The 15,839-nt window shown below is 42.4% G+C and overlaps 1 protein-coding gene across 1 annotated transcript; it reads right to left on the bottom strand.

Annotated features, from left to right (window-relative positions):
* Nucleotides 1-1,354: 1,354 nt before the first annotated feature.
* Nucleotides 1,355-15,491, bottom strand: LOC135544442 (protein FAM78A-like). The gene is made up of 2 exons (XM_064972049.1): nt 13,538-15,491; nt 1,355-6,477 (listed from the first exon to the last, which is right to left on the bottom strand). The coding sequence occupies exons 1-2, from the start codon at nt 13,858-13,860 to the stop codon at nt 5,952-5,954; spliced, it is 849 nt and encodes a 282-aa protein (XP_064828121.1). The 5' UTR covers nt 13,861-15,491; the 3' UTR covers nt 1,355-5,951.
* Between the last annotated feature and the right edge of the window lie 348 nt (nt 15,492-15,839).

Here is a 15,839-nt window from a genome sequence, read left to right as displayed (position 1 = left end):
GGTCTAGTGTTTCCGGGATGATGGTGTTGATGTGAGCGATGACCAGCCTTTCAAAGCTCTTCATGGCTACCGACGTGAGTGTTACAGGGCGGTAATCATTTAGGCAGGTTACCTTCACTTTCTTGGGCACAGGGACTATGGTGGTCTGTTTGAAACATGTAGGTATTACAGACTCAGTCAGGGAGAGGTTTAAAATGTAATTGAAGACATTTGCCAGTTGGTCCGCACATGCTTTGTGTACATGTCCTTGTAATTCGTCTGGCTCAAAATTGTGCCCCATTACTAAAATAATTCAATTATGTAATTTGTTATACTATACCACAGCCTTACTCATAGCACTGGAGTACAATGTTTAAAATATTGCAGAGAGAAATGTCATGTATAGAGCTGATACAATCATTTCTGTTGTACGCAATACATTTCTATCTTAAGGCTCTGTCATGGTGGTAATGTCTTCAAGGAGGGGGACACTAATCCGGACGCTTATAAGAAATTCCGCTACACCCTCAGACGAACCATCAAACAGGCCAAGCGTCAATACGGGTGTAAGATTGAATCCTACTACACCGGTCCTGATGCTATTACGGTCTACAAAGGGAAACCCATCCACAAGCTGCCTAGTGATGCAAGCCTACCACCTCTAAATGCCTTTTTATGCTCGCTTTGAGGCAAGCAACACTGAAGCATGCATGAGTGCACCAGCTGTTCCGGACGACTGTGTGATCACGCTCTCCGTAACCGATGTGAGCAAGAACATTAAACAGGTCAACATTCACAAAGCCGCGGGGCCAGACGAGGTCCCGAGTTGGAATTCCGAGTTGGATGACCATTCAAAACGATTTTTCCCAGTTGTCTTGAACACACTGAAGTCGGAAGTCAGAGATTTCCCAGTTCCCAGTTGTTTTGAACGCGGCATCAGATTGTAACTTTGGTACTTCAGAGTTGCCAGCACCTTTCCAGGGTTTTATTTTTATTTAGCGTATAAACTTCACTTGTGTTTGCCCCCCATTTAATGATAAATCCCCCATCATAGTAATATTTCCTGCATCATATCCCCCCATGATACATTTGTCCCCCCCCCTCCCAAAAAAAAACAACTAAAATGGTTTTGGGTGATGATCTGTGAGGTGATAGCATTTTATTTGCTTTGTGATTGGTCAAAACTGAAAACAACTTGTCAAGTCACGTGCTCCTGTTCTTGTATACACTGTAACAAGTACATTGTCAATTTGTAATATGCTGAAAAGTGGCTAAACTATTTAGACTGTGTTATGGAATGAGTTTGGCTGTGGATGTGTTCCGTGTGATGCTTGGTGATGAAGTTCACTTTTATCTTTTACAATAAAAGGTCAAATTGAGTAATAAAGTTGAAGACCTTTATTTTCCATCAGTACAAAAAATAATATTTAGATGATGTTTAGAAATCAATGCTATTTAGCCGCGTTTGTTGCGTCATACGTTATGTTGCTACTGTTCCAATCACATATTTGAGATCGTTCGCTGCAGGGACCACTCAACAATGATCACAAATACATGATCATATGCGTCAAAGGGTTAACAAGTATAACACTAGATTGGGGTGAATAGCCTAATTAGTCAAATACATACAGTGGTAATTGCCCATTAAAGCTCTGACATTCTGATCAAAGCCGGGAAATTCATCTTAGCAGGGCCAGAGCAGAGGGGAAGGACGAATGCCTCTGGTCTTCAATAGAGAGTATTAATTAAACTCCCTAACTCTAAACCAAGTCTGCCTTAGTGAAAAAAAAATCACAAGAAAATGACTGTATTTACTGATGTTAATAGATGGTATATTATGTATTCCAAAGTTGACTAATGGATATTTGACTATTGGTTATGGTTAAGAAATAGTTTATAAGCAGACTTTCAAATAAGTGTCACCAACTCTTTTCCTTCATAATGTATGACATGGTATCAGAGTTGATTAAAGCTAGGGTGTTGTGGGTGAAGCATCTTGGCAAGGTGCTTTTGTAGATCGAATCATCATGTTACAAGGTGCATATTCTCCCATCACAACACTTTAGGAGACAGATGCCAGAGAACAAATAACATTTGCAATTTTTTTTAATTCATGAAAAATACCACTCTTTTAATTTTCAGTATTTTTTTTTTATCATTGTGCATATTCACAGTTTTAAATATTTGCCAGTACTGTTCCATTTTCAAGTATCGAGTATCAGTGTCAATGACAAAGCACAACAAGAAAATACTGTATTTTTGTTTCAGTGCTGTGAAATATATTAGAGCATTTTTCAGAAGACAAACCAACAAACCCAAAGAAATTAGAAATACATAGCCTATTGTGTATAATCTGCTACAGTTAGCCATGGGGCTACTCTACTGAAAACCTAGTCAGAGGTGAAGGGTTTACATGGGGTAAGCCAATAGCAAAGGATAGGAAATAATGATGGGCAATCCTGAGAGTGAGCTTGGGCCTGTTATTGGTTGAACTAAAGCTACATCTTTTCTGCTGGTCTCTGAAGAGTTGCTGGACTGTTTACATGACTCTTTCACATAAAGATCCATAGAAAAGGTGGTAGCCTTCAACTAGGAGTTGTGGGTTTAGGAAAGGAAGGTTCTACCCAGTGGCACAACCCCAGAAGGAGAAACATGAAGTCAATGAATTTCACTCATTCAATGATGGCATTGTAATCTCATAAGAATGTTTACAGAACTCAGTTAGTGTGTTTCCAAGAAGCACTTGTACATGAGGAGATGGCCTCATCAGTAGCACATAACAACACGGTCAGAATCAGAAACACATTGAGGCAATCGTCTCCTCTGTGACCTCCCTCTCGTGTGTGTGTTTTGCTGGGGGCCAATAAGCACTGTTCACACTCAGTCCCAGTGTGATGTTGTGACGATCCGATAGGATGCAAGGAGAGACCGTCCCCGGGGGCCTCTGTCCCTGCTGTCTTATGACAACTGTGTGTGTGCCCCAAACCTTCTAACACTGACCTTTGCCCTCTAGCCTTAAGAGCCCATCATATATCACTCCAGCCACCCTTGGCACAGCCGAACACAGTGTATCTGAAGGGGGCTCAGTATTTCACAGCAGATATAATAATGGCATCACTTCCACCCACCAGTCCCCTCCTCCCTCAACCCAGATGATTGAGTCCAGAGCAGGGGCTATCTCACAAAGCTGACGCAGGGCAACGAGGGCCATCTGATTAGGCTATTATACGGGTCCAAAATGTAATTATAACAAGGGAGAGCTGCAGTATACATACTGTATCATAGCTATCATACTGAAGATCTCATTTGGCGAGGCTATCAGTCTATCTAGTTTCCTAACCCTGTCTCTGTTCAGCTGCTACACACTTGGCTGCTCTGTCTTTTCTCATCAGGCAAAGATGTCAAATTAAGGTTGATATTTGGTTGAGACGTCAACAGATTTGAGTAATTTTAAATAAACCAAACCACGGGGTAGGCTAAAATAACGAAGGAAACAATGGTGACTCAACACATTTTTGGCCAGTTGTTGGTGGCATTTGATGGTAATATTATTCTACCAAGAAAGCTTTGCCTCCAAAAAATATCAAACCACAATGGCATAGCATCTATACTAAAACAATACCATCAGTGGCAAAAGTGGAGATGCTGTTTTCTCAACCACTTCAAAATGGCAGCTTGACCCCGGTGTTACAAAACACAAACATCGGTCCCTGTTCCTTTTTTCTTAGCTCGTTGTTGTCGTTGATGACGTTATAAGGAGATAAAAAAAGCCTGATGGCAAATTCTGCCCACACAGTCATCCCTCTACCACACCCCCTCCTTCCCTCCTCCATGAGAGAGATTTCAGCCCGGGGTAAAGCTGCCGTTCCCACAGATAAATGAATGACTAGACATTGTCCCATTTATGGAGGTATTTAACTAGCCGGGGCTGTGCGTTATCCCAGCGAGAGGAGGGAAAAAAGCACCGCATTTCTACACCGGTGGCTACCCCTCAAGTGGGTCTTCTATATGCCAGGCTGAGCCTCGCTTTTCTACTACTGCCTGCCCTTCCTCCACACAAGGAAGAGAGAGGAGAGGGTGAAGAGAGGAGGGATGGAGGAAATAGAGAGGTGGATCGAGGGGAGCAGAGAGAGGAAAAAGTGGGGACAGGGTAAATGGGGATGAACATCAGAAGTGGAGAGAGGGTGAGGGGAGCAGGGAGGACAAGGAGAGAGAATAGAGAGGGAGGGAAGTGGGATACATCCAGTTAACCTCTGCAGAGCCACCCCACACACAGGGACCCTAAAGCCAAGATTATTTATCTCCAATAGCATTGCATGGAGGACTGCTTTCTTATTGCCCCGGGATTTGAAACACAGTCATTTCCCCTGGCTACTGCTTGCTGTGATTGCTTATTAATACCAATATTGATTAGGTGCTAGCATACCCCTCTCTTCTGACAGCTGTAGAGAGGAGGAGAAAGGCAGAGGGATGGATGGGGCGAGGGAGGTGTGTGTGACAAACACTTTACAGTGGCAGGGGCCCTGAGATGGAGTGAGTGGTGATAAATCAAATAAAAGATAACATGATGAAAGACAGTATTCTCTCTGTAAAGGGAGGTTGTTGACAACCCTTGCTGTCTATCTGAATGTCTGCTGAATGGGTCTCAATGGGTTTGAATGTTGTCAGAAAACCTTTTACACTGCCAAACATAACATGAGCGTTTGCATTGATGAGATGAGCATACTGGCATTGTGAAAGGGTTTGTTTGAATTAATTTTCTCTGTATGTTCTGTGGGAGTAAAGAGTTCTAGCAGTATTAGGACCCAATTTGGTTCCCTGTAACCCCGTAAATAATGCTAATTTAACCATTCTCCTATTTGTTTAAAATACTATTTGTCCCGCTACAGTGGTAAATATTTCTACAAAAATGACAATTGCTGAATGTCATTACACTTTTTGGTGTTTTGTAACAGATGCCTCTTTCCATATATCAAATGGGTGCACGTGTTTGGGATGCTGGAATTATGTTGGTGTGGACGAACATGTGCAGGTAGCCTACTTTTTGAAGAGATTTGTTTGACAATCAGATGAAACCACCGTGACTGGTTGTGTACATACCACATGAAAAGGTCATATATTTCAACTATTTAAATGCTGTGTGTTTACTATTAGACCCATAAAAATATGTCACGGTATAATTTGCACTCTGTTGTCACTGTTCCATTCCTAAACCCACACACAACAGCACCAACAATCTGGATGGAAGAAGAGACAAGACATGTCAAGGAATATTGCATTGCACATGATTTAAAGGCTCAAAGTTAAAAGCGATGTAAACTTAAGGCAGCATGGATTGAATGTCTTGCATGTTTAAAAAAAAGAAAGTGCTAAAACTACACGTCTCCCCGATGTGGTTCCTATTCACTATCCCTCATGTAGAGCACAGAAGAGTGGTAATTCACTAAAAGTGCACTCTTTCCAAGACCATAAATAAAAACACAACTTTGTGCATGTACCATGTACATAAACACGAACATGAATACTATGTTATTTGTTCCACCCACACACACTCCCCAACCCTCCCCAAATTACAATCCCCAAAATGCAACAAAAAAATGCAACGTTTCTGTGGGTATTTTTTTGCAATGACTTCATCTAGCACAGTGAAACCCGACCCCAATTGAAGGTAGAATGGTTGCAGTTTGTTCATTCCTGTTTTTAAAGTCTGCTCCAGCTCCCACTTATAGGCAACGAGTGTCCTCTTTCTCCAAGTTGCTCTTGTCCTTGTTTCACTTTCTCTCCCTCTCTCGCTCAATTTTTACAAAAAGCGAGAGAAGAGATCGGAAACGTAGAGGCAAATAGAGGCAAGGAGCTTGAGGGAAGGTTAAAAGGAGAAGAAAAGGAAAGTAGATAAAAAGAGAAGAAAGGAAAAGTGAGGTGTAGGTAGAGGAGTGGGAGAAGAGAAAGAGCGTTTAACCTCCAGAGGTCAGTCAGTATTTGGGCGGGATGACCACGACGGCTTCCCCGGTCTTTGGCCGCCACATGAGCACCTGAGCGTCGTTGGCATTGGGCTTGACCATGGCGTTGGGGGGGATGGGTTCATTCTTGCCCAGGATGTGGGGCTGCTCCTGGGCCACGGGCTCACGCAGCATAGCCCTCTGGCCCAGGAGCTTGTCAGGGTCCACCTCGATGTGGAGCTGCATCCTCCAGCGGATGGTCTGCAGCACCAGGGTCTCGGCCGTGGCCTGATTGATGGCCACCAGCCAGGTGGTGAAGCTCTGGTCGCGGCGGATGCTGCTGAGCTGCGGCATGTTGCTGTCGCTCACAGGAACTCCCCACGTCACGCTGGGGTAGAAGTTGTCGTTCATGCTGACCGTGAACTTGGTGTCCTTCTTGGTGGGGCCCACAATGGTGCACGTTTCCGTGGTGTTGCCATACCAAGGGTAGTTGACGCCATCCGAGTCGCTGATGGCCTGGATCTTGCCATCCCGCAGGTCAGGGAGTTCCCAGCTCGACCTGGAAGTGGAAAAGCAGGTAGTTATATTTAACCCGGAAGGTTAAAAAACAGGGTGAGGTTTAAAGTTCACGGCAAAATCAAAGATGGTGCCAAACACTGACATTCATATGGGATTGAAGTATCCTTGTGTGTATATATAGCTAAATCTACACAACAGATGGTGTGAACTGTCAACGGAACTCAATTTTAGAGCACTTTTTTAATGTGAATTTTGGAAAAAGTATTCCTTTAACCTGGAAGTGGAAACAAGAAGGGGAGACTTGTTTTACACGTGGGAATCTCTCTGCATTTGGTTACTGCTTTCCTGACAAAACTTGTTTGAGAGATGTGTCAATCGTAATAGGCTCTTACCCACTGTTAAATAATGGCTGGAGGATAAAGATGGAGGAGACTATCTCACTGAGAGGCTCAAACAGCCTGGCTGAGTGGGTTTGTTATTGAGAATCAGGGCAGCACAATCACAGCACATCCCAGGTTCCCATTGTTAACAGCCTCCCCGCCTGTCTAACCCACTCCTGTGTAGTAAGTCACTGTAGATGCATGTCAATGATCTCAAATGGCTTCCTTTTCTCATTTATCACTGACCAATGATCTGTCAACACAGGATAGGTGAAAGCGATATGTCCTAAGCCTATCGGGATTGCTTTGCTTCGTCCACCCTTAATTTAGATCTGAGTGAATTAAGTGAGGGTGAATTTTGTAGTATTGAGATGTAGCAGGTGAAATTGTGGGACAGAGGCACCTCATAAACAATCCTGACCGCCGCCTCGGCAGGAAGAAAATTACCTTTCTCCCAGAAGTGGAGGATCAGCAGAACTGTAGATAGCAGTGTGATCACTAGTCACATGACAGGTCTGCATGGACATTGGTTCAGTTTCTGTATAAGCACTTTGTGACAACTGCTGATGTAAAAACGGCTTTATAAATCAATTTGATTTATTTATTTATTCAAAGAGGTTCTAGATTGTGATCTTTAGGCAAGCCCGTGTGTGTGTGTGTGTGTGTGTGTGTGTGTGTGTGTGTGTGTGTGTGTGTGTGTGTGTGTGTGTGTGTGTGTGTGTGTGTGTGTGTGTGTGTGTGTGTGTTATCCATGTCCATTCTTGTCGCTACAAATCACTATCCTCTCTATCGATCTGGCTCCAAAACAACTTGAACAATCTTTACATCTATAAATATATCTCTGACAGGAGCCAAATTGTAACATCAATTCCACTGTGAAGGGCCAACTACTACAGACAATGGCCAACAAAGCACCCCCCGTATTTTTATCTTGATAACACATGGTTTCATGAGAACAGAACATGCCCCAGAGCAAGAACATTTGGCTTTTTCTTTCTCCCTCTATTGGAGGCCTAACGATACTACAGGATCTACCTACACTTTATAGACTGTATTTTATTATAGTACTATTCTATTTTCAGTACTGTATTCAAAACCATGGGAGGTGCTCTATTGAAATAGATAGGAAGAACCCAACAGATGTGTATTTGTGCCATCTGGAGGGGATAGCTGCTCTGAGAGAGAGCGAAGGACCTGTTAATACCAGTTTCATCTCTCTCTCGCTCACTACCCTCTCTATTCTCTTTTCATATTATGTTTCATTTGCAGAGCTGAGGGACGTCTCTCTAATCTCCACACAGCATAATTTTATTTGTTTTATTTTGTTTTTTCCATTCAGTGTGAGAGATTAACACACACACGCACGCACACACACATCTCAGAGCAGCTATCACCTCATATGGCATAAATACTGCACACATCCTCTATTCTGGGCAGATCAATAACCAAAGTAAATGTGCCTCTCCTATTTCATCTAAGCAACACATTTCTGCTGGTTTGGGGTTCAAAAGAAAAATGCCCCAGTACTCTGATTTGTAAGAGGCCACAACAAAACCTATTCCCTCTCAGGACACTGAAAATATTTGGCATGGGTCCTCAGATCCTCAAAAGGTTCCTCAGCTGCAAAATCAAGAGCTTCCTGACTGGTTGCATCACTACCTTGTATGGCGACTGCTCGGCCTCCAACCGCAAGGCACTACAGAGGGTAGTGCAAACGGCCCAGTACATCACTGGGGCCAAGCTTCCTGCCATCCAGGACCTCTACACCAGGCGGAGTCAGAGGAAGGCCCTGAACATTTTCAAAGACTCCAGCCACCCTGGTCCTAGACTGTTCTCTCTGCTACCACATGGCAAGTGGTACCGGAGCACCTCCAAGAGGCTTCTAAACAGCTTCTACCCCCAAGCTAAGACTTAAGACACAACATCTAATCAAACGGCTACCCAGACTATTTGCATTTCCCCCCCACCTTTACCCCACTGCTACTCTCTGCTGTCATCTATGCATAGTCACTTTAATAACTCTACCGACATAACCACCTAAAATTTGTTCACCATCTACAGTTGAAGTCGGAAGTTTACATACACCTTAGCCAAATACATCTAAACTCAGTTTTTCACAATTCCTGACATCACCGCTTTATTTTAAAGAATGTGCCATGTCAGAATAATAGTAGAGAGAGTTATTTATTTAAGCTTTTATTTCTTTCATCACATTCCCAGTGGGTCAGAAGTTTACATACACTCAATTAGTATTTGGTAGCATTGCCTTTAAATTGTTTAAACTGGGTCAAACGTTTCAGGTAGCCTTCCACAATAGGTTGGGTGAATTGTGGCCCATTCCTCCTGACAGAGCTGGTGTAACTGAGGCAGGTTTGTCGGCTTCCTTGCTTGCACATGCTTTTTCAGTTCTGCCCACACATTTTCTATAGGATTGAGGTCAGAGCTTTGTGATGGCCACTCCAATACCTTGACTTTGTTGTCCTTAAGGCATTTTGCCACAACTTTGGAAGTATGCTTGAGGTCATTGTCCATTTGGAAGACCCATTTGCGACCAAGCTTTAACTTTCTGACTGATGTCTTGAGATGTTGCTTCAATATATCCACATAATTTTCCTCCCTCATGATGCAATCTATTTTGTGAAGTGCACCAGTCCCTCCTGCAGCAAAGCACCCCACAACATGAAGCTGCCACCCCCGTGCTTCACGGTTGGGATAGTGTTCTTCGGCTTACAAGCCTCCCCCTTTTTCCTCCAAAGATAACGATGGTCATTATGGCCAAACAGTTCTATTTTTGTTTCATCAGACCAGAGGATATTTCTCCAAAAAGTATGGTCCCCATGTGCAGTTGCAAACTGTAGTCTGGCTTTTTTATTGCGGTTTTGGAGCAGTGGCTTCTTCCTTGCTGAGCGGCCTTTCAGGTTAGGTCGATATAGGACTTGTTTTACTGTGGATATAGATACTTTTGTACCTGTTTCCTCCAGCATCTTCACAAGGTCCTTTTTTGACACCACGGTATGTTCATCTGTAGGAGACAGAATGGGTCTCCTTCCTGAGCGGTATGACGGCTGCGTGGTCCCATGGTGTTTATACTTGCGTACTATTGTTTGTACAGATGAACGTGGTACCTTCAGGCATTTGGAAATTGTTCCGAAGGATGAACCAGACTTGTGGAGGTTTACAATTGTTTCTGAGGTCTTGGCTGATTTCTTTTGATTTTCCCATGATGTCAAGCAAAGAGGCACTGAGTTTGAAGGTAGGCCTTGAAAAACATCCACAGGTACACCTCCAAATGACTTAAATGATGTCAATTAGCCTATCAGAAGCTTCTAAGGCCATGACATCATTTTCTGGAATTTTCCAAGCTGTTTAAAGGCACAGTCAACTTAGTTTATGTAAACTTCTGACCAACTGGAATTGTGATACAGTGAATTATAAGTGAAATAATCTGTCTGTAAACAATTGTTGGAAAAATTACTTGTGTCATGCACAAAGTAGATGTCTTAACCAACTTCTCAAAACTATAGTTTGATATTAAAAAGACATTTGTGGAGTGGTTGAAAAACGAGTTTTAATGACTCCAACCTAAGTGTATGTAAACTTCTGACTGCAACTGTACATACTACCTCAACTAACCAGTGCCCCTGCACATTGACTCTGTATCAGTACCTCCCTGTATATAGTCTCGCTATTGTTATTTTACTGCTGCTCTTTAATTACTTGTTACTTTTATCTCTTATTCTTATCCGTATTTTTTTTAACTGCATTGTTGTTTAGAGGCTCGTAAGTAAGCATTTCACTGTAAGGTCTACCTACACCTGTTGTATTCGGCGCATGTAACTAATAAAATTTGATTTGACATAGCCAGACTAGGGCAATGGGAGGAGGTTATGTTGGGGATTGTAATATTGGGACAGTGTGTGTAATCTTTGACATGCAGACCCGAAACATCCCATGCTGCAACGGGAGTAGATAAACCCTCTGCATTCTGGATATACAGTGCCTTCAGAAAGTATTGACTTCCGATGGTGCAGCGGTCTAAGGCACTGCAACTCTGTGCAAGAGGCGTCACTGCAGTCCCTGGTTTGAATCCAGGCTGCATCACATCCGGCTGTGATTGGGAGGTCCCATAGGGCGGCATACAATTGGCCCAGCGTCGTCCGGATTTGGCCGGGTTAGGCCGTCATTATCAATAAGAATTTGTTCTTAACTGTCTTGCCTGGTTAAATAAATAAAATAAAAATTCACACCCCTTGTTCGGGCAGTGCTCGGCGGTCGTCGTCGTCGGTCCCTTTTTCCTTTTCTGTTTGTTTGGTCTTATTAGTTGCACCTGTTCCTTATTGTGTTTCTTGATTTTGTCTATTTAAGCCTGTTAGGCCCGCCGAGGTTTGTGCGGGATTGTTATTCTGTGAGTTTGTGGATGTTCGATTGTATTTTATTTTTCCGGACATTTTGGGTCCTGTGTATGCGCCAGTTGATGCGCCTTGTGTTTTTGGCGTGACCGTTTCTTCCTGGTAATAAAATGTACATTTATTCGAACCCTCTGCGCCTGACTCCAAACCCACTGTTCTTAAAGGACTCTGACACCCCTTGACTTTTTCCACATTCTGTTGTGTTACAGCCTAAATATAAAATGGATTAAACTGAGATGTTGTGTGTAACTGGCCTACACACAATACCCCATAATGTCATAGTGGATTTATGTTTTTAAAAATGTTTACAAATTAACAAATAATTAACACCTGAAATGTATTGAGTCATTAAGTATTCAACCCCTTTGTTATGGCAAGCCTAAATAAGTTCAGCAGTAAAAATTTGCTTAACAAGTCACATAAGTTGCATGGCCTCACACTGTGTGCAATAATAGTGTTTAGCATGATTTTTGAATGACTACCTCATCTCTGTTACCCACTCATACACTTGTCTGTAAGGTCCCTCAGTCGCGCAGTGAATTTCAAACATTGATTCGACAGCTGTAATCGCTGCCAAAGGTATGTACTTACTCAGGGGTGTGAATACTTATGTAAATTAGATATTTCTGTATTTAATTTTCCAAACATTTGCAAAAATGTCCAAAAACATATTTTCACTTTGTCATTATGGGGTATTGTGTGTAGAAGAGCGAGGAATAAAAATAAGAATCAATTTTGAATTCAGCCTGTAACACAACAAAATGTGAAATAAGTCAATAGGTATGAATACTTTCTGAAGGCACTATACGTCAACTTATGGTCCCCTGCCACAGGATGTGGGACAAACTGAATTTGTGTAAGTCACAGACATCTGTCAATAGACAGGGGGAAGTCAATTTGAGCTAACTGCCTGAGCTCACTTTAACTCATTTCGTAATATTTGGAAAATAATGTGATTTCTCATACCATACAGCTTCTGTTGACTCCAGTAGCCTACCTAACAATGAAACCCAGCTTGAATGGATCAATTTAACAGAGTGTTTATGAAAGCCTTGGCTTTAGAGAAAATTGTGGACTCAGTCCTTGCCCACCACCGCTCTATAGAATCCAACAGTGCTAAAGCGTACTGCATCTTCAAGGACACTATCACCTCTCTATGCACCAGAGACAGTGAATTGATACACTCTATATGCAAACAGCCGATTCTGGGTTTGGCGGATGCCAGGAAAATAGTACCTGCCCGAATGCATAGTGCCAACAGTAGAGTTTGATGGAGGAGGAATAATGGTCTGGGGCTGTTGATTCGGACTAGGTCCCTTAGTTCCAGTGAAGGGAAATCTTAACTCTACAGCATACAATGATATTCTAGACGATTCTTTCCAATTTTGTGGCAACAGTTTGTAGAAGGCCATTTCCTGTTTCAGCATGATAATGCCCCTGTGCACAAAGCGAGGTCCATACAGAAATGGTTTGCCGAGATCAGTGTGGAAGAGCTTGACAGGCCTGCAAAGAGCCCTGACCTCTACCTCATCAAACACCTTTGGTATGAATTGGGACTGCGAACCAGGCCTAATTGCCCAACATCAGTGCTCGACCCCACAACTGCTCTTGTGGTTAAATGGAAGCAAGCAATGTTCCAACACCAACTCAATATTAAAAAAGCTGTTCTTAATGTTTTGTACACTCGTGTATGTATTACATATCTACAAAAAGGCTAAAGTTACCTATTAATATTTGAGGTTTTGAATGATATAGGGACATAAGGTTTATCCCCATGGACATGGGATATAAAAGTGGATTTTTGTAAGTCTTGATGCTTTGGTTTTTTTCAATCTAATAATTGATTTGATTGCGCAAAAGCATGGATTTGCAATATGAATAAAAATGTGCCTTGGCTTTTCTGCCTTTCCTAATTTTCACTAACTTTTCTCGAACTTTTCTTCGGAAATCATCATGACGCAAGTGTGTTCCAGCATCAAGGTACAGTAGACTGTTGACGTTCTGAAGTTAGCCCTCCAATCTCCAAAAATATCTTGGAGGTGTCAAAGCCCCAGCGCCATTGAGAGGTGAATATGAAAAATGAAGTAGATTACGGATGGCAGGTATGGTCTGGAATTTTAATTCGGGGTTATTTATATTAGGTCTTAGTCTACTCAAATGTGATGGCCTCTGCACCTGATCAAACTGTAGCCCTAAGTAGCCTAGTCCCATCACCTGCACCGTTGGTGAGCTTGAAGTAGACCTAGACCTACATTTCACATGATTGTTTACGTTCCATTGTAATGTGAGTTGAGTTTAGGTTGATACTCACATCCCTTTGGTTCCATATTTGTTGTAGAACTCCATGTGGTTGCATGCTTGAATCCAGCCAACAGTCCACGTCTCTTTAACGGCCACCTGCGGCACTATTACTCGAGCAGAGGCTCGGAAGTGCGGTGTTCGATAGCGCAGAACCACGTTGGATGACTCGTCGATGCTGGTTGGATTGGAGTCGATGGAGGAGTTCACCTCGAGAACGATGATACTTTCACGGAAACACTTGGGCTTACACCTGATACTCTGGATACAGCCCATTGCATTACATAGCAACACAATCCACAACAACGTCCTGAGATCTGGAGGAGAAAGACGCATGGAAACAGCAACTAATTCACAATTGCATCCATATTTTCAATAGTTAAAAAATACAAAAAAACGAAAAAGGGTGGCACTGGCAAATGGCCACTCCACTGTTCTCCGTTGAGAATGACTAGACTATCACTTTGCTGACATGTTCATAAAAGCCATGCATTTTGCAACCAGTTCTGTATTCCAACACTATGAGGAAAAATTTGGTGTTTTACTCAATAATAGTATGCTTTCTGCTTTTCGTTAGCAATCCGCTCACATCACCAAAAAAGGGCCGATGCAACTTTCTTTTCCGCGTCTTGAAGCTTCCTCCATCAATAGAAGTGCCTATTCAGATGTCTGTGCTGTATGATCTGTTTCACCCCCACATGAAGCTTGATCGCCCGCGATCACTGGTAACTTGCGACCATCGGAGATGTACACCAGAAAAGATTCCCATTTAGGCCTACTTTGTGATCTAATAAAGCAGACGAAATAGCTAATTGTGACGCATAATTTACAAAAACTGCTAACGTAACATTTCGACGTCATATTGGCGGAGCTCAGCTCCTCTCATCTGTGAGCCTATTCATTTCCACTTTCATTAGCCTCCTGAGTGTGCGTAAAATCAACTTTCCCTCGGATACTCATTCTGTTTTCCATAAGCCACCAGTTCGGTCACTGGTGAAAGGTTTTTAGTCCCCAAAAAATGTTTTTGTGTGGATAAGAGGTCTGCAGCCAGCAACGGCTTGCATTGAGCAACGTCTTAATTATGTAACAATAAACGATTAACACTTAATGCCACAGTAATAAGCCCCCTTTCACTGACCCCAGTGTTACGACAATTATAACAATGTCACATCAAAAATACGTGACGACTAAATGAGGTGCACACCTCATGAGGTGCATGTACATATTAAATAACCCATCTAGAATAAGTTGCTGAAGGTCTTCATTTACAACAGACACACAGCCCGCGTGCAATCCTATAATAACTCTATGCACAGGGATTATATGAGGGATAAGATTAAATATTGCTGTCCGTACCCGAAGTCGACGAACATTTTAGACATGGTATGCAAAAGGCAATAGGGCAAGTGAAACGGTTAGCTTAAAATTCAACAATTGGACGTAGTATCATTGCAAAACGCCCGTTGGAGCATAAACCCAATATATTCTATTTAAAAAAAATAGAGGTTCACCACACTTTTGAACAATGCAAGGCAAGACCGTCTTTTTGACTTGTCCCCTCAAGACAGTTTATTGGACTGCCCTATATGCGTGCGCACGTGGTTTGAGTGGTAATTCCGTTATCTTCCCAGTTGGTTCCTTTCTCTGTTATTGTTACGATCAATTGCAAGGTCCAGTAGTGGTAACATTTCAATGTACAGTTATTTCATCGTCGGTTATTATAATGAACACCGCGCAACATTCAAAGGCAACCAGGTCAACTTTCCCTTCTCCGTTTGGATCCCTATCTTCTTGTAGATCAACTAATAAAAACCTATTTTAATTCTAATCATGGAATGTCCAATAACCCAACCAGGCTCCCTCCTCGATCCCTGTCCTTTGGGTATAATTTAGTCCCAATTCCAGAACAGACTGTCATTTCTCTGCGCTTGTCCCATTGCGGCCACAGCAGGTTCACCCTCCCGCATTGGTCTATTTCAGCGGCTTGAGCTGCAGCTCCTTTTAAGTAGTCTCCCTTTCAGACGACACTTCCCCTCGCCATTGCAAGCATTCTGGGAAATGTAGTGATGGGCTTTTTTGCTATATTTATTAAATGACATATAATTCAGGCTATAATAGGCCTACTTCTATCAGTCAAAGTGAAGTGAATAGCCCTAATGTAAATTGAATATTTTTGAGCGATGTTATAGGCTATAGGCTATAGCTCACATCAATTTGGATGAATGACCAATTATAAAATATAAATTGGTGAATATTCAATAACAAAATAAATAATTGAAATGTAGGCCTACTTTGAATGCTCCTGAGAAAACCCC

Source organism: Oncorhynchus masou, chromosome 8 (assembly GCF_036934945.1).
Source record: "Oncorhynchus masou masou isolate Uvic2021 chromosome 8, UVic_Omas_1.1, whole genome shotgun sequence".
NCBI classification, from domain to species: Eukaryota; Metazoa; Chordata; class Actinopteri; order Salmoniformes; family Salmonidae; genus Oncorhynchus; species Oncorhynchus masou.
The sequence above is the reverse complement of the archived record's forward strand: the minus strand, read 5'-3'. Positions and strand labels throughout refer to the sequence as shown.